General features: G+C 44.1%; 4 protein-coding genes across 4 annotated transcripts; all 4 read left to right on the top strand.

The window, feature by feature from the left end:
- The first annotated feature begins 89 nt into the window (after positions 1-89).
- On the top strand, positions 90-5371 carry LOC141808352 (uncharacterized). Its single transcript, XM_074694901.1, has 2 exons — positions 90-5076; positions 5273-5371. The coding sequence occupies exons 1-2, from the start codon at positions 142-144 to the stop codon at positions 5294-5296; spliced, it is 4959 nt and encodes a 1652-aa protein (XP_074551002.1). The 5' UTR covers positions 90-141; the 3' UTR covers positions 5297-5371.
- A 978-nt stretch (positions 5372-6349) lies between these two features.
- Positions 6350-9233, top strand: LOC141808615 (uncharacterized). The gene is made up of 2 exons (XM_074695282.1): positions 6350-8825; positions 8867-9233. Exons 1-2 carry the CDS (start codon positions 6382-6384, stop codon positions 9231-9233), a joined length of 2811 nt encoding a protein of 936 aa, XP_074551383.1. The 5' UTR covers positions 6350-6381.
- A 453-nt stretch (positions 9234-9686) lies between these two features.
- LOC141808614 (uncharacterized) lies at positions 9687-15367 on the top strand. Its single transcript, XM_074695281.1, has 2 exons — positions 9687-15162; positions 15341-15367. The coding sequence occupies exons 1-2, from the start codon at positions 9898-9900 to the stop codon at positions 15365-15367; spliced, it is 5292 nt and encodes a 1763-aa protein (XP_074551382.1). The 5' UTR covers positions 9687-9897.
- A 94-nt stretch (positions 15368-15461) lies between these two features.
- Positions 15462-24174, top strand: LOC141808613 (uncharacterized). Its single transcript, XM_074695280.1, has one exon. The coding sequence runs from the start codon at positions 15535-15537 to the stop codon at positions 24172-24174; it is 8640 nt and encodes a 2879-aa protein (XP_074551381.1). The 5' UTR covers positions 15462-15534.
- Positions 24175-27865: the final 3691 nt, after the last annotated feature.

The following is a 27865-nucleotide window of genomic DNA, read 5'->3' as shown; positions in this document are numbered from 1 at the left end:
ACCACAACACCTCTGGTTCAGAGTTTTTCAACCATTGCCCCCTCAACCACAACAGAATATTCCAAAACTACAAGCAAAGTGACCACCTCATCAACAGCAACAGGAGATGTAAAATCCACAGTGGCACCGACTTCATCAAACATGACAACACAAGCCATATCAACCTCATCATCATTTACACCAACAACAGGAGCACCTATGACCACCACAATTGGTGCTTCATTACCATCAGTGACTCATTCTACCACAATAAAAAGCTCTACTACAACCCCATTGATGCAGCCCTTTTCAACCATCGCCCTCTCAACAGCAACAGAAAATACCAGATCTCCAAGGACAGTGACCCCCTTTACAACAACAGAGGAGACTTCAACTCCACTTACCCATACTTCATCAACATTACCCGGCAGCTTTATAACCACAACCCAAGCAGCATCCTCAACAACTGAAGCTTTACCCTCCACAAGACCACTGGCTCAACCAACTCCAATTGTTGCCTCTTCAACCACAGGAGAGGAAACCAAATCCGCAGTGCCCCCTTCAGCTATGGCACCAACTTTATCAACAATGACAACACATGCCACCTCAAGCACAGTGCCATTGACCCTGATATCAGGAGCCCCTTTGTCAACAACAATTGGTGCTTTATCAACTACAGTGCCTCAACTATCCACAATAGAAAGATCTACCACAACACCTCTGGTTCAGAGTTTTTCTACAATTGCTCCCTCAACCACAACAGAATATACCAAAACTACAAGCAAAGTGACCCCCTTTACAAGGAAAGAGGAGACATCTACTTCACTGGCCCATACCTCATCACCATATCCAGGCACCTTTACAACTACAACCAAAGCAACATCCTCAACAACTAGAGCTTCACATTCAACATCTATAGTGGCTCAAACAACTTCAGATGTTGCCTCATCAACCACAGGAGAAATTATGAAAACAACAATTACCCCCTCAACTATTGCAATGACATCTTACACCAGGACAACACATGTCAACTCTTCCACAGCACCATTTATCCTAACAACAGAAGCCCCTTTGACCTCAACAACTGGTGCTTCATCAACCACAGTGCCTGAACAATCATTAATAGAAAGGTCCTCCAAAACACCTCCGGTTCAACCGTCTTCAACAATTTCCCCCTTAACCACTACAGAAGATTCCAGATCAGCAAGGACAGTAACCCCCTTTGCAACAACAGAGAGGACTTCTACCCCTCTTGCTCAGACCTCATTAACATCACCAGGCACCTTTACAACCACAACCCGAGCAGCATCTCCAACAACTAGAGCTTTACCTTCCACAAAACCACAGGCTCTACCAACTCAAATGGTTCCCTCTACAACCACAGGAGAAAATACCAAAACCACAGTGGCTCCCTCAACTATGGCATTGACTTCTTCAACTATGACAACACATGCCACCTCAAGCACAGGGCCATTGACTCTAACAACAGGAGCCGCTTTGACCGCAACAATTGGTGCTTTATCAACTACAGTGCCTCAACCATCCACTATAGAAAGGTCTACCACAACACCTCTGGTTCAACCACCTTCAACCATTACCCCCTCAATAACAACAGAAGAAACAACAAGAAGGACAGCTGTCCCTTTCACAACGAAAGCCATGACTTTATCAACTACAGTAACCCATGAATCATCAACAACCACAGGCCCATTTACAACCACAACAAATCCAACATCCTCAACAAGTGGAGCTTTACCTTCCATAACTTCACTGGCTCAGTCCACTCCAAATGTTGCCTCATCAACCATTGGAGAAGATATCAGAACCACATTGATCACCTCAACTAAGGCAATGACCTCAACTACTATGACAACAGATGCCACCACAATCACATCATTATTAACATCCTTAAAAACAGGGGCCCCTTTGACCACAACAATTGGTGCTTCATCAACCACCTTGCCTCATTCTACCACAACACCTCTGGTTCAACCATCTCCAGCCATTGCCCCTTCAACCTCAACAAAAGATACTACAACAGTGACAGTGACCTCATTAACAACAAAAGCCCAGACTTCATCAACTCAAGTTACAGATGCTTCATCAACAACACCAGGCACTTTTACAACCACAACACAAGCAACATCCTCAACAACTGGAGCTTCTCCCTTCTCAAAACCACTGGCTCAACCAACTCCAAATGTTCCCTCTTCGACCACAGGACAAAATATCAAAACCACAGTGGCTTCCTCAACTATGGCACTGACTTCAACTCCGATGACAATAAATACCATCTCAGGCACATCATCATTTACATCAACGTCAGGAGCCCCGTTGCCCACATCAATTGGTGCTTCATCAACTACAGCGCCCCAACCACCCACAACAGAAGGCTTTACCACAACACCTGTGGTTCAGCTATCCTCAACCATTACTCCCTCAACCACAACAGATAAAATCAGAACATCAAGGACAGTGACACCCTTCACAACAACAGAGGAGACTTCTTCTTCTACACTAGCCCAAAAAACAACCACAACAAAAGGGACCTCTACAACCACAATGCTTGCAACATCCTCAACAAGTAGAGCAAATGTTGCCTCTTCAACTACAGGAGAAGATATGAAAACCACATCTGTTCCCTCAACTATGGCACTGACTTCAACTCCCATGACAAAACATTCCACCTCAAGCACAGCATCATTTACACCAACAACAGGAGCCCATTCTACAAAAACAATTGGTGTTTCATCAACTACTTTGCCTCCTTTGACCACAACAGAAAGCTCTACTACAACAAATCAGTTTCAATTATCTCCAACTGTTGCTCCCTCAACCAAAACTGAAGATACCACAACAGTGACGGCAACCCCCTTTACATCAACAGCACAGACTTCATCAACTCAAGTTACTCATGACCCATCAACAACACCTGGAACCTTTACAACCACTACAAAACAAACAACCTCTACAACTGAGGCTTCACCATTTACGACTTCACTGGCTCAATCCACTCCAAATGTTGCCTCCTTTACTACAATGGAATATATGAAAACAACAGTGACCCCGTCAACTATGGCACTGACTTCAAACACCTTTACAATAAATGCCACCTCTAGCACAGCGCAATTGACCTCAACAGGAGCCCCTTTGACCACAACAATTGTTGCTTCATCAACTACAACTCCTCAACCATTAACATCAGAAGGCTCTACCGCAACACCTCTGGTTCAACTATCTTCAGCTATTGTCCCCTCAACTACTACTGAAGATACAACAACTGCTGCGACATCGGCCTCCCTCACAGCAAAGGCCCAGACTTCATCAATTCCAAATACCCATGACTCATCAATATCTCCAGGCCCATTTACAACCACAAAACAACCAACATCCTCATCAACAGAAGCCTCTTTGACCGCAACAATTGGTACTTTATCAACCACAGAGCCTCAACCATCCTTAACAGAAAGCTCTTCCACAACATCTCTGGTTCAACAGTCTTCAACTGTTGCACACTCAACCACAACAGAAGAAACAACCACAACTGCTGCAACTGTAGCCTCCCTTACAACAGAGGCTCAGATTTTATCAACTCCAGTTACCCATGACTCATCAACAACCCCTGGCAAAACACAAGCAACATCCTCAACAACAGGAGCCCCACTGGTTGAACAATCATCAACCACAGTGCCCCAATCTACCACAATAGAAAGGTCTACCACAACACCACTGTTTCAATCATTTTCAACAATTGGCCCCTCAACCAATACAGAAGGAACAACAACAACGAGAACAGTTCCATTCTTTACAGCAAAAGCCCAGACTTCATCAACTTCAGTTACACATGACTCATCAATAACCCAAGGTCCATTTACCACCACTCCACAACCAACATCATCAACAACTGGAGCTTCACCTTCCACAAAACCACTGGCTCAATCCACTTCAAATGTTGCATCTTCAACCACAGGTGAAGAAATGAAAACCACAGTGGCTCCCTCAACTATAGCACTGACTTCAACTCCCAGGACAAAACATGCCACCTCAAGCACATCACCATTTACATCAACAACAGGAGCCCCTTTGACCTCAACAATTGGTTTTTCATCAACCACAGTTCCTCCTTCAACCTCAACAGAAAGCTCTGCTGCAACAACTTTGTTTCAACTATCTTCAACTGTTGCTCCCTCAAGCACAATTGAAGATACCACAACAGTAACAGTGACCCCCTTTACAACAACATCAGCCCCTCTATCAACTTCAGTTACCCATGCTATGTCCATAGCAACAGGCACCTTTACAACCACAACAAAACCAACATTCTCAAGAACTGGAGCTTTCCCTTCCACAACTTCACTGGCTCAATCCACTCCAAATGTTGCCTCTTTAATCACAACAGGAGAAGATTTGAAAACAACAGTGACGCCCTCAACTATGGCGCTGACTTCAAACACCTTGACAATAAATGCCACCTCTAGCACAGCACAATTGACCTTAACAACAGGAGCCCCTTTGACCACAACAATTGCTGCTTCATCAACTACATTGCATCAACCATCTACAACAGAAAGCTTTACCACAACAACTCTGGTTCAACCATCTTCAACTGTTGCCCCCTCAACCACAACAGGAGAAACAACAACAGCAAGTAAAGTGACCCCCTTAACGATCAAGGACCAGACAACATCAACTTTAGTTGCACATTACTCAACAACCACAGGCACAATAACAACCACAACACATCCAACATCCTCAACAACTGAAGTTATATCTGTTTCAACTCCAGTAGCTCTAACAACTTCAACTGTTGACTCTTCTACCACAACACCAATGGTTCAACTTTCTTCAACTGTTGCCCCCTCAACTACTACAGAAGATACAACAACTGCTGCGGCAGTGGCCTCCCTCACAACAAAGGCCCAGACTTCATCAGTTCCAGATACTCATGACTCATCAACCACTAAAGGCCCATTTACAACCACAACACAAGCAACACCCTTAACAACAGGAGCTTCACCTTCCGCGACCTCCACTTCAAATGTTGCCTCTTCAACCATAGGAGAAGATATCAAAACCACATTGATCACCTCAACTAAGGTAATGACCCCTACTACTATGACAACAGATGTCAAATTAAGCACATCATTATTTACATCCTCAACAACAGGGGCCCCTTTGACCACAACAATTGGTGCTTCATCAACCACCTTGCCTCATTCTACCACAAAAGAAAGCTCAACAACAACACCTCTGGTTCAACCATCATTAACCATTGCCCCTTCTTCCACAACAGGACATACAACAACTGCTACAGTGACCTTATTAACAACAAAAGCCCAGACTTCATCAACTATAGGGACAGATGCTTCATCAACAACACCAGGCACTTTAACAATCACTCCACAACCAACATCCTCAACAACTGGGGCTTCACCTTCTACAAGACCACTGGCTCAATCCGCTCTAAATGTTCCCTCTTTAACCACAGGAAAGGATATAAAAACCACACTGGCTCCATCAACTATGGCACTGACTTCAACTCCCATGAAAAGACGTGCCACCTCAAGCACATCGCCATTGAACTCACCAACAGAAGCCCCTTTGACTGCAGCTAATGGTGTTTCATCAACAACAGAGCCTCAACCATCCTCAACAGAAAGCTCTACCACAATACCTCTGGTTCAACAATTTTCAACAGTTGCCCCCTCAACCACGACAGAAGAAACAACAACATTTGCTGCTACTATTGCCCCCTTTACAACAAGAGCCATGACTTCATCAACTCAAGTAACCCATGACTCATCAACCTCCCAAGGCACAACAACCACAACAAAACCAACAAAACCAACATTCCCAACAACAGGCACCACTTTGACTGCAACAGTTGGTGCTTCATCAACTACAGGGCCTCAACCATTCACAACAGAAAGTTCTACCACATCACCTCTTGTTCAGCAAACTTCATCTGTTGCCCCTTCAACCAATACAAAAGAAACAACAACTGCTGCCAGAGTGGCCTCCCTTATGACAAAGGCCCAGACTTCATCAACTCCAGTTACCCATGACTCATCAACCACTAAAGGCCCATTTACAACCACAACACATGCAACATCCTCAACAACAACCATTTTTACCACAACAATTGATTCTTCATCAACTACATTGCCTCCTTCAACCACAATAGAAAGCTCTGCTACAACACCTCTCTTTCAACTATCTACAAATGTTGCTCCCTCAACCACAACTGAACATAACACAACAGTGACCTCCTTAATAACAACAGCACAGACTTCACCTTCTACAACTTCAAAGGCTCTATCCACTCTAAATGTCTCCGCTTTTACCACCCCGGAAGATATGAAAGCAGTGACCCCCTCAACAATTCCACTGACTTCAAACACCATGACAATACATGCCACCTCTAGCACATTGCCATTGACCTTGCCAACAGGAGCACCTTTGACTGCAAAAATTGCTCCTTCATCAAGTACAGCGCCTCAACCATCCACAACAGAAGGCTACACCACAACACCTCTGGTTCAACAATCTTCAACCGTTGCCCCCTCAACCACGACAGAAGGTACAACAACTGCTGCTACAGTGGCCTCCCTGACAACAAAGGCCCAGACCTTATCAATTTCAGATACCCATGAGTCATCAACAACCCCAGGCCCATTTACAACCACAACACAAGCAACATTCTCAACAACTGGAGCTTCACCTTCCACAACCTCCACTCCAATTGTTGTCTCTTCAATCACAGGAGAAGATATCAAAACCACATTGACCACATCAACTAAGGTAATAACCTCAACTACTATGACAACAGATGTCACCTCAAACACATCATTATTTACATCCTCAACAACAGGAGCCCCTTTGACCACAACTGCTTCATCAACTGCCTTGCCTCATTCTCCCACAAAAGAAAGCTTGACCACAGCACCTCTGGTTCAACAATCTTTAACCATTGCCTCTTCTTCTACAACAGGAGATACAACAACTGCTACAGTGACCTCATTCACAACAAGACCCCAGACTTCATCAACTTTAGTTAAAGATGCTTCATCATTGACACCAGGCCCATTTATAACCACAACCCAAGGGACATCCTCAACAACAGGAGCCCCACTGTTTGAACCATCATCAACCACAGTGCCCCATTCTACCACAACCCAAAGCTACACCACTACACCACTGTTTCAGTCATCTTCAACCATTGCCCCCTCAACCAAAACAGAAGAAACATCAACAAGGACAGTTGCCCCCTTTACAACGACAGCCCAGACTTCATCAACTCCAGTAACCCATGACTCATCAACAACCCCAGGCCCATTTACAACCACAACAAAACCAACATCCTTAACAACTGAAAACTTATCAACAACACAGGAGCCTTCTTCTACTCCACTAGCCCATACAACATTTACAACATCAGGGACATCTTTAACAACAGAGGCTTCACATTCAACAACTCCATTTGCTCAAACAACTTCAATTCGTGACTCTTCAACCACAACAGAAGATATCAAAACCTCAGTGACACCCTTTACCATGGCAATGAGTTCAGCAACCATGAAAACACCGGTCAACTCAAGCATTGCACCTTTAAAATCAACAACAGGAGCTCCTTTGACCTCAACAATTGGTACTTCATCAACTATAGTTCCTCAAGCTACCACAACAAAAAGCTCTACCACAACATCCTTGGTTCCACTATCTTCATCATCCACAGTGCCTCAACCAGCCACATCAGAAGGCTTTACCACAACACCTCTTTTTCAACCATTGTCAACCACTGCCCACTCAACTCCAACAGAAGATGCAACAACTGCTACAGTGACCTCCTTTACAACAAAAGCCCAGACATCATCAACTCTTGTAACCCATGCTACAGCAACAACCCCAGACACTTTCACAACCACAACACAAGCAACATCCTCAACAACTGGAGCTTCATCTTCAACAACTCCACTGGCTGAAATAACTTCAATTGTTGCCTCTTCAACCACAACAGAAGATACAGAAACAACAGTAACCCCCTCATCTATGGCAGTAACTTCAAATACCATGACAACAGAGGCTACCTCAAGCATGGTGCCATTGACAGCACTGTTGACCTCAACAAATAGTGCTTCATCAACCACAGTGCCTCTTTCTACCACGAAAGAAAGTTCTACCCCAACACCTCTGTTTGAACCATCTTCAACAATCCCTTCAACAACAAAAGAAGATACAGCAACTGCTACAGTGACCCCCTCAACTATGGCAATGAGCTCACCAACCATTGAAACACATACCACCTCAAGCATAGTGGCATTTATGTCAACAACAGGAGCCCCTATGACCCCAACAATTGGTGCTTCATCAACCACAGTGCCTCAACCAACCCCAGCCAAAAGCTTTACCACAAAACTACTGTTTCAACCATCTTCAACCATTGCCCCCTCAACCACAGAATTTGATAGAAAAACTGTGACAGTGACCCCCTTTCCCACAAAAGCCCAAACAGCATTAACTCCAGATTCCCATGACACATCAACAACGATAGGCACATTGACAACTACAGCACATGCAACATTTTATACAGCTAATGACTTATCCTTCACAACTCCACTGGCTCAAACAACTTCAACTGTTGCCTCTTCTATCGCTACAGAAAATATGACAACCAAAGTGACCCCCTTAACTTTGTCAATGAGATTAGCAACCACGACAACACATGCCACCTCAAGCATAGCACCATTAAAATCAACATCAGGAGCCCCTTTGACCTTAACAGTTGGTGCTTCATCAACCAGTGTTCCTCAACCTACCACAACAGAAAGCTATACCAAAACACCACTGTTTCCACCATCCTCAACTGTTGCCCCCTCAACCACAACAGAAGATACAACAACAACACTGACTGTGACCCCCTTTACAACAACAGAGGAGACGTCATCAAGTCCTGGCACCTTTACAACTACAACACATCCAAAATCCTCAGCAACTGCAGCCTCATCTTCTACAACTCCACTGGCTCAAACAACTTCAACCATTGCCCCATCAACCAGAACAGAAGATACCAAAACAACAGCGACCCCCCCAATTATGGCATCAGTAGCAACTATCATGACAACACATGCTTCCTCAAGCATGGCGCCATTGACATCAAGATCAGGAGCCCCTTTGACCTCACTTATTGGTGTTCCATCAACCACAGTGCCTCTTTCTACCACAACAGAAGGCTCTACGCCAACACCTCATTTTAAACAATCTTCAACAATCCCTTCAACAACAACAGAAGATACATCAACAACTGCTACACTGACCTCCTTTACTACAAAGGCCCAGACATCATCAACTTTAGCTTCATATGTCTCATCATTAACCCCAGGCACATTTACAAAAACACAAGCAACATCCTCAACAATTGGAGCTTCACCTTCTACAACTCCACTGGCTGAAACACCTTTAATTGTTGCCTCTTCAACCACAACAGAAGATATTAAAACTACAGTGACCCCCTCAACTATGGCAGTAACTTTGGATACCATGAAAACACATTCTTCCTCAAGCACACTGCCATTAGCATCAACAACAGGAGCCCCTTTGACCGCAACAACTGGTTCTTTATCATCCACAGTGCCTCAACCATCCACAACTGAAATCTCTTCCACAACACCTCTGTTTCAATTATCTTCAACCACTGACTTGTCAACCACAACAGAAGATACCAGAACTACAAGTACAGTGACCCCTTTTACAACAACACAGGAGCCTTCTTCTACTCCACTAGCCCAAACAACATTAACAACACCATGGACATTTACAACCACAAAGCTGGCGACATCCTCAACAACTGAAGCTCCACCTTCCACAACCTCTTTAGCTCAAACAACTTCAAATATTGCCTTTTCAACCACAGGAGAACATATGAAAACAACAGTTACCCCCTCAACTGTGGCAATGACTTCAAACACCATGACAACACAAGCCACCTCAAGCACAGTGCCGTTGACCCTAACACCAGGAGCCCCTTTGACTGCAACAATTGGTGCTTCATCAACTAGAGCGCCTCAACCATCCACAATAGAAATGTCCACTACAACACCTCTGGTTCAACCATATTCAACAATTGCCCCCTCAACCACAACGGAAGATACAACAACAACTGTGATGGTGACCCCCTTAACAACAATGGCACAGGCATCATTAAGTCCTGTAACAGAAGCTTCATCAACAACACCTGGCACCTTTACAACTACAACACAACCAACATCCTCAATGACTAAACATTTATCTTCCACAACTCCACTGGCTCAAACAACTTCAACCGTTGCACCCTCAACTAGAACAGAAGATACAACAACTGCTACAGTGACCTCCTTAATGACAAAAGCCAAGACTTCATCAACTGAAGTAACCCACGACTCATCAACAATACCAGGCACTTTTACAACAACAACACAATCAACATCCCCAACGACAGAAACCTTATCTTCTACAACTTCAGTGGCTCAATCAACTGTAATTGTTTCCTCGTCAACCACAACAGAAGATTTAAAAACCACAGTGACCCCCTCAACTATGGCAATGACTTCAAACACCATGACAATAAATGCTACCTCTAGCACCGTGCCATTGATCTCACCTAAAGGAGCTCCTTGGAGCACAACAATTGGTGCTTCATCAACTACAGCGCCTGAAGCATATGCAACAAAAAGCTCACACACAACACCTCTTGTTCAACTATCTTCAACTGTTGTCCCCTCAACAACGACAGAAGATACAACAACTGCTGCATTGGTTAACTCCTTTATAACAGAGGCCCTGACCTTATCAACAATAGTTACAGATTCTACATCAACAACCCCAGGGACATTCACAACCAAGACACAAGCAACATCCTCAACAACTGGAGCTTTATCCTCTACAACGCAGCTTGCTGAAACAACTTCAAAAGTTTCCTCTTCAACCACAAGACAAGATATCAAAACCACAGTGACCCCCTCAACTATGGCAGTAACTTTGGATACAATGACAACACATGCCACCTTAAGCACACCATTATCATCAACAACAGGAGCCCCTTTGACCGCAACAACTGGTTCTTTATCAAACACAGTGCCTCAACCATCCACAACTGAAAGCTCTACCACAACACCTCTGTTTCAATCAACTTCATCCATTGCCCCCTCAACCACAACAGAAGATACCAGAACTACAAGTACAGTGACCCCTTTAACAACAACACAGGAGCCTTCATCTACTCCACTAGCCCATACAACATTTACAACACCAGGGACATTTACAACCACAATGCTGGCAACATCTTTAACAACAGGAGATTTACATTCAACAACTCAATTTGCGCAAAAAACTTCAAATGTTTCCTCTTCAACCACAACAGAAGATATGAAAACCACAGTGACCCCCTCAACAGAGGCACTGACTTCAACAACCCTGACAACACATACCACCTCAAGCACATCATCATTCACATCAACAACAGGAGCCCCTTTGACTGCAACAATTGGCGTTTCATCAGCCACAGCGCCTTATTTTACCACAACAGAAAACTCTACCACAACACTTCTGATTCAACCATCTCCAACAATTGCCCCCTCATCCACAACAGAGGATAGCAAAACAACAAGTACAGTGACCCCCATTACAACAATACAAGAGCCTTCTTCTACTTCACTAGCCAATACTGCATCAACAACACCAGGCACCTTTTCAACCACAAAGCAGGTGACATCCTCAGCACTTGGAGCTTCATATTCAACATCTACACTGGCTCAAACAACTTCAAATGGTGCCTCTTCAACCACAGTAGAACATATGAAAACAACAGTTACCCCCTCAACTATGGCAATGACTTCAAACACCATGACAACACAAGCCACCTCAAGCACAGTGCCATTGACCCTAACACCAGGAGCCCCTTTGACTGCAACAATTGGTGCTTCATCAACTAGAGTGCCTCAACCATCCACAATAGAAATGTCCACTACAACACCTCTGGTTCAACCATCTTCAAAAATTGCCCCCTCAACCACAACGGAAGATACAAAAACAACAACTGTGATGGTGACCCCCCTAACAACAATAGCACAGGCATCATTAAGTCCTGTAACAGAAGCTGCATCAACAACACCTGGCACCTTTACAACTTCAACACAACCAACATCCTCCATGACTAAAGATTTATCTTCCACAACTCCACTGGCTCAAACAACTTCAACCATTGCACCCTCAACTAGAATAGAAGATACAACAACTGCTACAGAGACCTCCTTAATGACAAAAGCCAAGACTTCATCAACTCCAGTAACCCACGACTCATCAACAATACCAGGCACTTTTACAACAACAACACAAGCAACATCCCCAACAACAGAAGCCTTATCTTCTACAACTTCAGTAGCTCAATCAACTTCAATTGTTTCCTCTTCAACCATAACAGAAGATATAAAAACCACAGTGACTCCCTCAACTATGGCAATGACTTTAAACACCATGACAATAAATGCCACCTCTAGCACCGTGCCATTGAGCTCACCTTTAGGAGCTCCTTTGAGTACAACAATTGGTGCTTCATCAACTACAGCGCCTGAAGCATTCGCAACAAAAAGCTCGACCACAACACCTCTTGTTCAACTATCTTCAACTGTTGTCCCCTCAACCACGACAGAAGATACAACAACTGCTGCGACAGTTGCCCCTTTTACAGCAAGAGCCAAGACTTCATCAACTCCAGTTATCATTCACTCATCAACCACTAAAGGCCCATTAACAACCACAACACAAGCAAAATCCTTAATAACAGGCACCTCTTTGACCACAACATCTGGTGCTTCATCAACCACAGTGCCTCAACCATCCACAATAGAAAGCTCTGCTGCAACACCTCTGGTTCAACCATCTTCAACCATGCCCCACTCAACAACGACAGAAGTTACAACAACTACTGCTGCATTAGTTAACTCCTTTATAACAAAGGCCCTGGCCTTATCAACAATAGTTACAGATTCTACATCAACAACCCCAGAGACATTCACAACCAAGACACAAGCAACATCCTCAACAACTGGAGCTTTATCCTCTACAACTCAGCTTGCTGAAACAACTTCAAAAGTTTCCTCTTCAACCACAAGGCAAGATATCAAAACTACAGTGACCCCCTCAACTATGGCAGTAACTTTGGATACAATGACAACACATGCCACCTTAAGCACACCATTATCATCAACAACAGGAGCCCCTTTGACCAAAACAACTGGTTCTTTATCAAACACAGTGCCTCAACCATCCACAACTGAAAGCTCTACCACAACACCTCTGTTTCAATCAACTTCATCCATTGCCCCCTCAACCACAACAGAAGATACCAGAACTACAAGTACAGTGACCCCTTTAACAACAACACAGGAGCCTTCATCTACTCCACTAGCCCATACAACATTTACAACACCAGGGACATTTACAACCACAATGCTGGCAACATCTTTAACAACAGGAGATTTACATTCAACAACTCAATTTGCGCAAAAAACTTCAAATGTTTCCTCTTCAACCACAACAGAAGATATGAAAACCACAGTTACCCCCTCAACAGAGGCACTGACTTCAACAACCCTGACAACACATGCCACCTCAAGCACATCATCATTCACATCAACAACAGGAGCCCCTTTGACTGCAACAATTGGCGTTTCATCAGCCACAGCGCCTTATTTTACCACAACAGAAAACTCTACCACAACACTTCTGATTCAACCATCTCCAACAATTGCCCCCTCATCCACAACAGAGGATAGCAAAACAACAAGTACAGTGACCCCCATTACAACAATACAAGAGCCTTCTTCTACTTCACTAGCCAATACTGCATCAACAACACCAGGCACCTTTTCAACCACAAAGCTGGTGACATCCTCAGCACTTGGAGCTTCATATTCAACATCTACACTGGCTCAAACAACTTCAAATGGTGCCTCTTCAACCACAGTAGAACATATGAAAACAACAGTTACACCCTCAACTATGGCAATGACTTTAAACACCATTACAACACAAGCCACCTCAAGCACAGTGCCGTTGACCCTAACAACAGGAGCCCCTTTGACTGCAACAATTGGTGCTTCATCAACTAGAGTGCCTATACCATCCACAATAGAAATGTCCACCACAACACCTCTTTTTCAACCATCTTCATCAATTGCCCCCTCAACCACAACAGAAGATACAGCAACAACTGTGATAGTGACCCCCTTAACAACAATAGCACAGGCATCATTAAGTCCTGTAACAGAAGCTGCATCAACAACACCTGGCACCTTTACAACTACAACACAACCAACATCCTCAACGACTAAAGATTTATCTTCCACAACTCCACTGGCTCAAACAACTTCAACCATTGCACCCTCAACTAGACCAGAAGATACAACAACTGCTACAGTGACCTCCTTAATGACAAAAGCCAAGACTTCATCAATTCCAGTAACCCACGACTCTTCAACAATACCAGGCACTTTTACAACAACAACACAAGCAACATCCCCAACAACAGAAGCCTTATCTTCTACAACTTCAGTGGCTCAATCAACTTCAATTGTTTCCTCTTCAACCATAACAGAAGATATAAAAAACACAGTGACTCCCTCTACTATGGCAATGACTTCAAACACCATGACAATAAATGCCACCTCTAGCACCGTGCCATTGATCTCACCTACAGGAGCTCCTTTGAGTACAACAATTGGTGCTTCATCAACTACAGCGCCTGAAGCATTCGCAACAAAAAGCTCGACCACAACACCTCTTGTTCAACTATCTTCAACTGTTGCCCCCTCAACCACGACAGAAGATACAACAACTGCTGTGACAGTTGCCCCTTTTACAGCAAGAGCCAAGACTTCATCAACTCCACTTATCATTGACTCATCAACCACCCAAGGCCCATTTACAACCACAACACAAGCAAAATCCTCAACAACAGGCACCTCTTTGACCACAACATCTGGTTCTTCATCAACCACAGTGCCTCAACCATCCACAATAGAAAGCTCTGCCGCAACACCTCTGTTTCGACCATCTTCAACCATGGTCCCCTCAACAACTACAGAAGATACAACAACAACTGCTGCATTAATTAACTCCTTTACAACAAAAGCCCTGACCTCATCAACAGTAGTTACAGATTCTACATCAACAACCCCAGGGACATTCACAACCAAGACACAAGCAACATCCTCAACAACTGGAGCTTTATCCTCTACAACGCAGCTTGCTGAAACAACTTCAAAAGTTTCCTCTTCAACCATATCAGAAGATATCAGAACATCAAGGACCTTGTCCCCCTTCACAGTTAAAGCCCAAACTTCATCTACTTTAGTTAAAGATGCTACATCAACAATATTACCTGGCACATTTACAACCACAAAACAAGCATCATATTCATCAACCAAAGCATCACATTTAACTACACTGGCGCAAACAACTTCAAATGTTGCCTCTTTAACCACAACAGAAGATATCAAAACCACAGTGACCCCCTCTACAATGGCACTGACTTCAAATACCCTGACAACACATGCTACCTCAAGCACATCATCATTTACATCAACAACAGGAGCCCCTTTGACAGCAACAATTGGCATTTCATCAGCCACAGTGCCTTATTCTACTACAACAGAAAGCTCTACCACAACAACTCTGAATCAACCATCTTCAACAATTGCCCCCTCATCCACAACAGAAGATAGCAGAACAACAAGGACAGTGACCCCCTCTACAACAACAGAGGATGCTTCTTCTACTACACTTGCCCATACTACATCAACAACATCAGGCACCTTTACAACCACAAAGCTGGCAGCATTCTCAACAACTGAAGCTCCACCTTTCACAACTATTTTGGCTCAAACAACTTCAAATGTTGTCCGTTCAACCACAGGAGGAGATATAAAAACAACAGTTACCCCCTCAACTATGGCAATGACTTCAAACACCATGAAAACACAAGCCAACTCAAAGACAGTGCCATTGACCCTTACAACAGGAGCCCCTTTGACCACAACAATTAGTGCTTCATCAACCACAGTGCCTCAACCATCCACAGCAGAAAGCTTCTCCACAAAACTACTGTTTGAACCATCTTCAACCATCGCCCCCTCAACCACAACACAGGAAACAACAACAGCAAGTAAATTGACCCCCTTAACGATCAAGGACCAGACAACATCAACTTTAGTTTCACATTACTCAACAACCCCAGGCACATTAACAACCACAACACAAGCAACATCCTCAACAACTGCTGAAGTTTCATCTGTTTCAACTCCAGTAGTTCAAACAACTTCAACTGTTGAGTCTTCTACCACAACACCTCTAGTTCCACATTCTTCAGCAGTTTCCACCTCAACCACAACAGAAGAAACCACAACAACAGTGAAAGTGACCCCCTCAACAACAACAGCACATACTTCATCTAGTCCTGTGACAAATGCTGCATCAGCAACAGCTGGCAGCTTTAAAACTATAACACTTCCAGCATCCTCAGCAACTACAGCTCCATCTTCCACAACTCCAGTGGCTCAGACAACTACAACTCTTGACTCTTCAACCACAACAGAAGAAATGAAAACCACTGTGGCCCCCTCAACTGTGGCAATGACTTCAAACACCATGACAACACATGCCACTTCCAGCACAGTGCCATTTACGTCAACAACAGGAGCCCCCTTGAACACATCAATTGGTGCTTCATCAAGCACGTTGCCTCAACCATCCACAGCAGAAAGCTTCACCATTACACCTCTGGTTCAACCATCTTCAACCATTGCCCCCTCAACAACAGCAGAAGAAACAACAACCCAAAGGACAGTGACACCCTTTACAACAAAGGACCACACATCATCAAAACCCATTACTGAAGACTCATCAACAACCCAAGGAACATTTACAACAAAAACACAAGAGACATCCTCAACAACTGAAGCCTTATCTTCTTTAACTCCAGTGGCTCAAACAACTTCAGTTGTTCAATCTTCAACCACAACAGAAGACATGAAAACCACAGTGACCCCCTCAACTATGGCAATGAATTCAGCAACTATAACACCACATGCCACCTCAAGCACAGTGCCACTAACGTCAACATTAAAATCCCCCTTGACCACAACAATTGGTGCTTCATCAACCACAGTGCCTCAACTTTCCACAGCAGAAAGCTTTACCACGACACCACTGGTTTCACCATTGTCAACTATTGCCCTCTCAACCACAACAGAGGAAACAACAACAGCAAGTACAACGACCCACTTATCGATCAAGGACCAGACAGCATCAACTCTAATTTCCCATGACTCATCAATCCTAAGCACACTGACAACCACAACACAATCAACATCCTCAACAACTAAAAGCTTATCTTCTACAACTCCAGCAGCCCAGAGAACTTTAGTTGTTGCTTCTCCAACCACAACAGTAGATATGAAAACCACTGTGACCCCCACAACTATAGCATTGAGTTTGGCAACCATGACAACACATGCCACCTCAAGCACAGAGCCATCTGGGTCAACAACGAAAGCCCCCTTGACCACAACAGTTAGTGCTTCATCAACTAAAGTGCCCTTACCATCCACAACAGAGAGCTTTATCAAAACACCTCTGGCTCAACCATCCTCAACCATTGCCCCCTCAACCACAGCAGAAGAAACAACAACACAAAGGACAGTGACACTCTTTACAACAAAGGACCACACATCATCAACTCCCATTACTGAAGACTCATCTGTAACTGCTAAAGTTTCATCTTTTACATCTCCAGTCGTTCAAACAACTTCAACTGTTGACTCCTCTACCACAACACCTATGGTTCCACCATCTTCAGCTGTTGCTCCCTTAACCACAACAGAAGATACCACAACAACCGTGACCCCCACAACTATGGCAATGAGTTCATCAACCATGACAACATATGCCACCTCAAGCACAGTGGCATTTACATCAACAACAGGAGCCCCCACGACCACAACAATTAGTACTTCATCTAATACAGTGCCTCAACCATCTACTACAGAAAGCTTTACCACAACACCTCTTTTTCAACCATTTTCAACCATTGCCCCCTCAACTACAGCAGAAGAAACAACAACACAAAGGAAAGTGACAACCTTTACAACAGGGGGCCACACATCATCAACTCCCATTATGGAAAACTCATCAACAACCCAAGGAACATTTACAACAACAACAGAAGCAACATCTTCAACAAAGGAAGCCTTATCTTCTACAACTTCAGTGGCTCGATCAACTTCCATTGTTTCGTCTTCAACCATAACAGAAGATTTAAAAAGCACAGTGACTCCCTCAACTATGGCACTGAATTCAAACCCCATGACAATAAATGCCACCTCTAGCACCGTGCCATTGATCTCACCTTTAGGAGCTCCTTTGAGCACAACAATTGGTGCTTCATCAACTTCAGTGCCTGAAGCATACACAACAAAAAGCTCGACCACAACACCTCTTGTTCAACTATCTTCAACTGTTGCCCCCTCAACCACAGCAGAAGATACAACAACTGCTGCGACAGTTGCCCCTTTTACAGCAAGAGCCAAGACTTCATCAACTCCAGTTATCATTTACTCATCAACCACTAAAGGCCCATTTACAACCACAACACAAGCAAAGTCCTTAACAACAGGCACCTCTTTGACCACAACATCTAGTTCTTCATCAACCACAGTGCCTCAACCATCCACAACGGAAAGTTTTACCACAACACCTCTGTTTCAATCATCTTCAACCACTGACACCTCATCCACAACAAAAGATACCAGAACTACAAGTACAGTGACCCCTTTAACAACAACACAGGAGCCGCCTTCTACTCCACTAGCCCATACTACATCAACAACACCAGGCACCTTTTCAGCCACAAAGCTGGCAACATCCTCAACAACTGAAGCTCCACCTTCCACAACTACTTTGGCTCATACAACTTCAAATGTTGCCCCTTTAACCACAGGAGAAGATATGAAAACCACAGTGACCCCCTCAACTATGGCACTGACTTCAGCAACCATGACAACACATGCCACTTCAAGCACAGTGCCATTTATGTCAACAACAGGAGCCTCATTGACCACAAGTGGTGCTCCTTCAACCACAGTGCCTCATTCTATCACGACTAAAAGCTCTACCGCAACAGGAAGGTTTCCCAGGACAACTCTGGTTACCCCACCTATAACTGTTTTGCCCTCAACCATGACAGAAGATACAACAACAACTGTGATGGTGACCCCCTTTACAACAACAGCACAGACTTCATCAAGTCCTGAAACAAATGCTGCATTAACGACTGGCAGCTTTAAAACTGCAACACAACAAAAATCCTCAATAACTGAAGACTTATCTTCCACAACTCCAGAGGCTAAAACAACTTCAAATGTGTACTCTTCAACCACAACAGAAGATATGAAAACCACTGTGACCCCCTCAACTATGGCAATGACTTCAAACACCATGACGCCACATGCCGCCTCAAGCACAGTGTTATTAACAACAAAAACCAAAGGCCCCTTGGGCACAACAATCGGTGCTTCATCAACCACAGTGCCTCAACCATCCACAGCAGAAAAGTCTACCACGGCATCACTGGTTTCACCATCATCAACCATTGTCCCCTCAACCACAACAGAAGATACCACAACAACAGCAAGTAAAGTGACCCCCTTTATGATCAAGGACCAGACAGCATCAACTTTAGTTCCACGTTACTCAACAGCCCCAGGCACATTAACAACCACATCACATACAACATCCTCAACAACTGAAGCATTTTCTTTTTCAACTCCAGTCGCTTCAATTGTTGACTCTTCAACTACATCAGAAGATATGAAAACCACAGTGACCCCCTCAACTGTGGAAATGACTTTAAACACCATGACAACACATGCCACCTCAAGTACAGTGCCATTATCATCAACAACAGGAGCCCCTTTGCCCACAACAATTGGTGCTTCAACAACCACTGTGCCTCAACTAGCCACAACAGAAAGCTTCACCACAAAACCTCTAATTCAACAATCTTCAACCTTTGCCACCTCAACTACAACAGAAGATAGTGCTACTGCGACAGTGACCCCCTTTCCAACAAAAGCCCAGACACCATTAACTCCAGTTACCCATGACTCATCAACAACACCAGGCACGTTGACAACCACAATACAAGCAACATCCACAACAACTGGAGCTTCTTCTTCGACAACTCCACTGGCTCAAACAACTTCAACCATTGCCCCCTCAACCACAACAGAAGATACAACAATGACTGCTACTGTCACCTCCTTTACAGCAAAAGCCCAGACATCATTATCTCTAGTAACTGATGCTACATCAACAACCCCAGACGCCTATACAACCACAACACAAGCAATTTCCACAACAATTGGAGCTTCATCTGTGACAACTCCTGTGGCTCAAACAACTTCAAATGTTGCCTCTTTATCTACAAAAGAAGATATAAAAACCACAGTGACCCCCTCAACTATGGTACTGCCTTCAAATGACTTCATGGCAACACAAGCAACCTCAAGCATGGTACCATTTACATCAACAACAGAAGCCCCATTGATAACAACAATTGGTAGCTCATCAGCAACTTTGCCTCCTTCTATGACGACAGAAAGCTTCACCTCAACACCTCTGGTTCAACCGACTTCAACCATTGCCCCCTCAACCACAACAGAAAAGACAACAGCAACAACAACAAGGACAGCGACACCCTTCACAACAAAGGCCCAGACATCATCATCTCAAGTTTCCCATGACTCATCAACAACCCCAGGCACATTTACAACCACTACACAAGCAACAGCCTCAACAACTAAAGACTTATCTTCCACAACTCCAGTGGCTCAAACAACTTCAACTGTTGCCTCTTCAACCACGACAGAAGATATCAAAACCACAGTCACCCCTTTAACTATGGCACTGACTTCAGCAACCGTGACAACACGTGCCACCTCAAGCATGGCACCTTTAAAATCAACAACAGAAGCCCCGTTGACCTTAACAATAGGTGCTCCATCAACTACAGTGCCTGAACCATCCACAACAGAAAGCCTGGCCACAACACCTCTTTTTCAACCATCTTCAACCATGGCCCCCTCATCCACCAGAGAAGATACCAGAACAACAGCACAGACTTCTTCAACTCCAGTTACCTATGACTCATCAACAACCCCAGGCACCATAACAGCTACCACAAAAGCAATATTCTCAACTCCTGAAGCTTCATCTGTGACAACTCCTGTGGCTCAAACAACTTCAAATGGTGCCTCTTTAACCACAACAGAAGATATAAAAACCACAGTGACCCCCTCAACTGTGGCAATGACTTTACCAACCATGACACCACATGCCACCTCAAGTACAGTGCCTTTATCATCAACAACAGAAGCCCCTTTGACCCCAACAATTGGTGCTTCATCAACCACAGTGCCTCAACCATCCACAGCAGAAAGGTCTACCACGACACCATTGGTTTTACCATCGTCAACCATTGTCCCCTCAACCACGAAGGAAGATGCAACAACACAAAGGACAGTGACAACCTTTACAACAAAGGACCACACATCATCAACTCCCATTACTGAATACTTATCAACAACCCCAAGAACATTTACAACAACAACAGAAGCAACATCCACAACAACAGAAGACTTATCTTCTACAACTACAGTGGCTCAAACAACTTTAATTGTTGCTTCTTCAACCATAACAGAAGACATCAAAACCACAGTCACCCCCTTAACTATGGCACTGACTTCAGCAACCATGACATCACCTGCCACCTCAAGCATGGCCCCATCAAAATCCACAACACAAGCCCCTTTGACCGCAACAATTGGTGCTTCAACATCTACAGTTCCTCAACCATACACAGCAGAAAGCTCTACAACAAAACAACTGTTTCAACCATCTTCAACCGTTTCCCCCTTAACCACAACAGAAGATACAACAACAACTGCTACAGTGACCCCCTCAACTATGGCAATGAGCTCACCAACCATGACACCACATGCCACATCAAACACAGAGCCATTATCACCAACAACAAAATCCCTCTTGACCACAACAATTGGTGCTTCATCAACAACAGTGCCTCACCCATTCACAGCAGAAAGCTTTACCACGACACCACTGGTTTCACCATCCTCAACCATTGTCCTCTTAACCACAACAGAAGAAACAACAACAACAAGTAAAGTGACCCCCTTAATGATCAATAACCAGACAGCATCAACTTTAGTTTCACATTACTCAACAGCACCAGGCACATTAACAACCACAACAAATCCAACATCCTTAACAACTGAAGTTTCATCTTTTACCACTCCAGTAGTTCAAACAACTTCAACTGTTGACTCTTCTACCACAACATCTATGGTTCCACCATCTTCAGCAGTTCCCCCCTCAACCACAACAGGAGATACCACAACAACAGTGACCCCCTTAACATCAACAGCACAGACTCCATCAAGTCCTGTAACAAATGCTGCACCAAAAACAGCTGGCACCTTTACAACTACAACACAAGCAACATCCTCAGCAACTGCAGCTCCATCTTCTACAACTCCAGTGGCTCAAACAACTACAACTGTTGCTTCTTCAACCACAGCAGAAGATGTAAAGACTACAGTGACCTTCACGACTATGGCACTGACTTCAGAAACCATAAGAACACATGCCACCTCTAGCACAGTACCATTGAACTCGACAACAAAAGCCCCTTTGACCACAACAATTGGTGCTTCATCAACCACAGTGCCTCAACCGTCCACAGCAGAAAGAACTACCACGACACCACAAGCGACATCCCCATCAACAGAAGACTTATCTTCCACAACTCCAGTGGCTCAAACAACTTCAGTTGTTGCTTCTTCAACCACAACAGAAGATATAAAAACCACAGTCACCCCTTTAACTATGGCACTGACTTCAGCAACCGTGACAACATGTGCCACCTCAAGCATGGCACCTTTAAAATCAACAACAGAAGTCCCTTTGACCTCAACAATAGGTGCTCCATCAACTACAGTTTCTCAATCTACCACAACAGAAAGCCTGGCCACAACACCTCTGTTTCAACCATCTGCAACCGTTGCCCCTTCAACCACAATTGAAGATACAACCATAACAGTGATGGTGACCCCCTTTACAACAACAGCACAGACTTCTTCAAATCTTGTAACAAATGCCTCATCAACAACCCCAGGCACCTTTACAAATACAGCACAACCAACAACCTCACCAACTGAAGCTTTGTCTTCTACAACTCCACTGGTTCAGACAACTCTAAATTATGCCTCTTTGACTACAACAGAAGACATCAAGAACCCCTCTACAATGGCAATGACTTCAGCAACCACGACAACACATGCCACCTTAGTCACAGCTGGAACCTCCCCAGCGTCAACACCTGCTTTGTCCAAAACAACACCAATGGAAGAACCCTTGGCTACCACAAATGGGATGTCACCATCCACAACAACATCTTCATCAACTTCTACAGCAGATGGTCCATCATTTGCAACAAATCTGCAAACAACAACAGCAGCAGAAGCAATCTTTTCCACTACACCTCTGGTTCAGTTGTCTTCAACAGGTGGCCCCTCAAGCACCACTGGAGTCATCAAAACCACAAAGTCAGTGACCCCATCAAAACCAGCACAGACCTTTACAACCATAACAACCCGTGCCATCCCAGTCACAACTGGTAACTCCCCAACCACAACACCAGTCATATCAAAATCAACAGAAGAAGAACCTTTAACTGCTGCTAATGGTTTGTCATCACTCACAACAGAAGACCTCAAAACCACAAGGACAGTGACCCCCTCAACTATGGCACAAGACTCCTCCTCAACCACAACATCAACACTGACGACAACAGAAGCCCCTTTAACAACAACAGCAACCTCATTATTGACCACGACAGATTTCTCATCGATTTCAAAGACTCTGCCCCACTTTACAACAGAAGACTCACAAACTACAGTGTTCATTACCTCCTCAACTACAACTCCAGCTTCGTTAGCCACAACAATTTCAAGGAAAAGTTTTACAGCTAAAGATGTTGTGTCGTTGCATCCAACAGCTTTTCCATCTTCATCCTCTGAATATTAAAATAATTGAAAATGAGTCATTTTTCGAATTATTTCTTTACTACATTTGATCTTCTGGGATGACAGTGTATTGGTTATAGTTGTGTGTCATTTAACAGTTTATAGACTCTGAATTTTAGTTGTTGCAGAGATTTTTTTTTAGAAAATTTAGCGACTGCTTTTAGCGTTTGAACTCCCTTCAAATTTTGTCTGATGAAAAAATCAGCATGTTTAGGAGAAGTGTGCTTGTATTTTTCACATTTCTAATTTGAATATTTTTAAAATATTGAACATTTCTGACATTTTTCCCCATTAAAATGAATGGAGGATTTCTGCAGAACTGGAATAGTGTTAAAAGATGAAGGGTACAAATATCTGACTGCCTGGACATCTTCATTTATAGATAGTTATGAAGACCTGAAGATGTAATAAGGGATAGAGAGAAACCAGTGGTGATTGCTATAAGAAATGTCCCCCAAAAAAGTGTTGATATGTTCTGCTGTGTGAACATTTCATTGATAAAATCTGAGCTAGAATTCCTTCATCTTTTGTTCAGAATCAGCTCCTATCACAGGTAACTGGCTCCACCTCCTTCTCATTCATCCCCGCAGCGTCTCAGCGCTTTAACACAGTCGGACGCTGAGCGTCTTCTGACTTCAGCGGGGAAGTGTAGAGTGGGTTGTTCCACTGTGGAAACTGGACGGTCATTGGATAAACGCTGGGCTTTGTCCCGCCCATCGGACGCTCAGCGTCTCTGGGGGTCTATGAGGCAGTGGGCTGGCCTGGACGCTGGGCTTCTGCATGATGATTGGATGATCTGTCTGAGGCCGAATCCCTTTTTGATTGACAGTGAAACGAGCCAGTCAGAGATCTTGAAGTACAACCCTCCATCTTCTGAGTTCTACATTTAGCTTAATTCTTTGCTTGTTCTGGACTGATCTGGAGGTTTTATCGATCCCCAGAGAGTTTACTTTTCTTAAAAGTGTTGTGTTTAAAGATTCTCTCTCTTTTCACCAATAAGCAGCTACAGCTCCAGCTGTGGAGCTTCTCCCCCTGTCACTCACACTTACAGCCTGTCGTAGTCTCACGTAGCAGCTCCAGCTGATAACAAGCTGACACGGAGGGTAGAATTTACGTTTAAATAAATAAACAAATTTATGATGTAGGCCAGAAAAAAATAAACGTCCCCTCCTTGACTGACCAGCAGCCGCCACCAAGGGAAACTGAATGTTTCTCTGCCTTTTTATTACACATTTTCCAGCATTAGCATTTTAATGCATTTGCTGCAAAGAAATGCAATTTGAGAGACCTGCAAGGGACTGTGGTGCTCACAGACCCTGCAAACTTTGGAAGACTGTGAGTGTTCCCAAATGAAGCACTAGATGGCAGCGTAATGTAGGAAATAAACCACTTCAAGAGCTGGAGACTCAAACTGAAAGACATTACTTACAATGAACCCCTTTCATTACACTCTAGTATACTGTGTTTACCTTTTAGAAGAAGTAAGGAGAATTTTCAGGTTACTTTGAGTTTTATTACCTTTGGGTTTCTCTCATTTTTTTTCTCCTTGTCAGCCCAGGCTCCAATCCAACCAGCAGCATCTGTCGGTAATGTCACTCCACACTCTCATCCTCTTTTCTGCTCTATCATCCTCCTCTCTGAATCAAGGCAGAAAAACCCTTGAATGTAAGTCAAATAAGTCATGTTCTGGTTGGACAAAATGATAACTCCTTTAAAGGTTTTAAAGTTCATTGTACTGAGTCATCACTTTAATTGTCTCCAAGAGTCTAAAATCTCTGATTCTGTGACTTCACTTTAACATGACGTCTTAAAATCCGTTGCAAGACGCCGTTCCTCGCCACAGCAGGTTATTTGTTCTGTTCCCATGAGTCGTGCTCTCCAGAGGGGGCATTCCCTGCTGCCCTCAAGCCCTCTCCAGCAGACCAGCAGAGCTCGACAAACAAGACCCGGGGTCCAGTCAATTTGTCTGGACAAATGTAGGGATTTGGGGCCACGGCGAGCTATGCAGCGACGAGTGCTAATTGTTTGTGTGCCAAGCGACTCCCCTCAATCCTTCTGCTCTCTTAAGTCACCCCATTCACCCCGGCCTTTGTCTGACGGGTAACTTGAACCTGACACATCAGACCAGGGAAAAAATGGAATTAAAGATCCCCCTTCTCCTCATTTGTAATTACATTCTGTCTTTGAAGTGTAGGAACATTGTCGCTGCATGGTCCGTCATAAAATGTGAGATTTCTTTCTTAAAATGTGAACTTTTTCACACTTTCTCTTTGTTTCTCTCAGCTCCTTGAAAACTCCCAGAAAGGTGGATGGAGAGCAGATGGATGGGGGTGGATGTGGTCCACTTACACCTCCAGCTGAAGCTGCCCCGGGTCACTACATGAGGCTGAGACAATCCAAGAAAGTTGCCAGAGCCTGGTGTTACCTCAGGCCCCCCCTGTCCCCCCCTGGCAGCCCGGTCCAGCCTGTCCCCCCTCCCTCCTCCTGTGCTCTCCTGGCATGCTGATCAGAGGATTAGACTCTGGAGACGGCGTCGAGTCAAGAGCACGTGAGAGAAAGGGAAAGGCATGCAGGGAGGATGAGGTACACGCTGGTTTCACACGCACCCACACCCACACAAGAAGGCGAGCAGACGTGAGCGGGTACCAAGGTGCTAACGTCACCTGTTTCCACTTTACCTCTGCAAGATAACAGAAGACGTCAAACTTGCTAAAATTAAGTCTAAAACATGAAATGTTCCCCAAAAATCTTCAACAACTTCCCTCACAAACACTCGCTAAAAGTTGCATCAAGCCTGTGCAGCTGGATTTGACAAACTGCACCTTTAACGGGGAGTCTTTAATTCAGTACATGTTGTCATTAGCTCTGATGTGTCGTCTGTCAGCTGCTAACAGCCAGTTTTCCTCCTGCACACCCTGAAGTGTTTCACCCGAACCATTAGCCCCGTCTCTCTGTGCTTGAAGAGGGAAAATGTTGGCACGACGTTCGGCGTGGCTGGACTCCAAAATGTTTTTTTTTCAAACAGAAACATCCAGCGTTCGGCTTCATTATGATATTAACATGATTTGCTCAAGTGGCTGAAACACATTTTAGGAGGTGGATTATAACAGAGGAAGCCATTAAGGCTGTCAGGCCCCGTTTCCACCAGGCCCGTACCAAACTGGATGGATCGGTAAAGCCTGATCCTGTTTGTTTTTCCACAGCTGACTGTGCCTTCGTCTTCTTAGTGACAGGAAGTGACTTTTCTTTTGACCAATCAGTGGACTGCAGTGTTTCTAGCTCCACCTTCTGGGTTGGATCGGTTTAGTCTGGCTCCCAAACAGAAGGGAACCAAAAAGAAAAAGTGGGACGGTATGGGTCGGTAATCTGGGGACCTGTCAGTGGAAACACCACAATACGTGTACCGTAACAAGATGAACCTGACTGCACCGATTGGTAGAAACAGGACTTTGTTCATCTCCACAAACAAAGGGTTGAAGCATTTCCTGACATCAGGCACAGAATGGAAGCTCAAGTGAGCATCATTTGGATTTTGTTAATTAAATCATTAAATATATCAACTCACACTAGTCAGCACTGGAATTAATCGTCATTAAATGATTTTTTTTTAAAGTTACCAGACCCAAAAACTTACAGAACACTTCATATAAATAAATGAAAATATAAATCAATATTTATCACATAATAATTAT

This window comes from Halichoeres trimaculatus, unplaced genomic scaffold, assembly GCF_033239565.1.
Source record: "Halichoeres trimaculatus isolate MK-OKI-2021-1 unplaced genomic scaffold, fHalTri1.1 fHalTri1_scaffold_19, whole genome shotgun sequence".
NCBI lineage: Eukaryota > Metazoa > Chordata > Actinopteri > Labriformes > Labridae > Halichoeres > Halichoeres trimaculatus.
The sequence above is the reverse complement of the archived record's forward strand: the minus strand, read 5'-3'. Positions and strand labels throughout refer to the sequence as shown.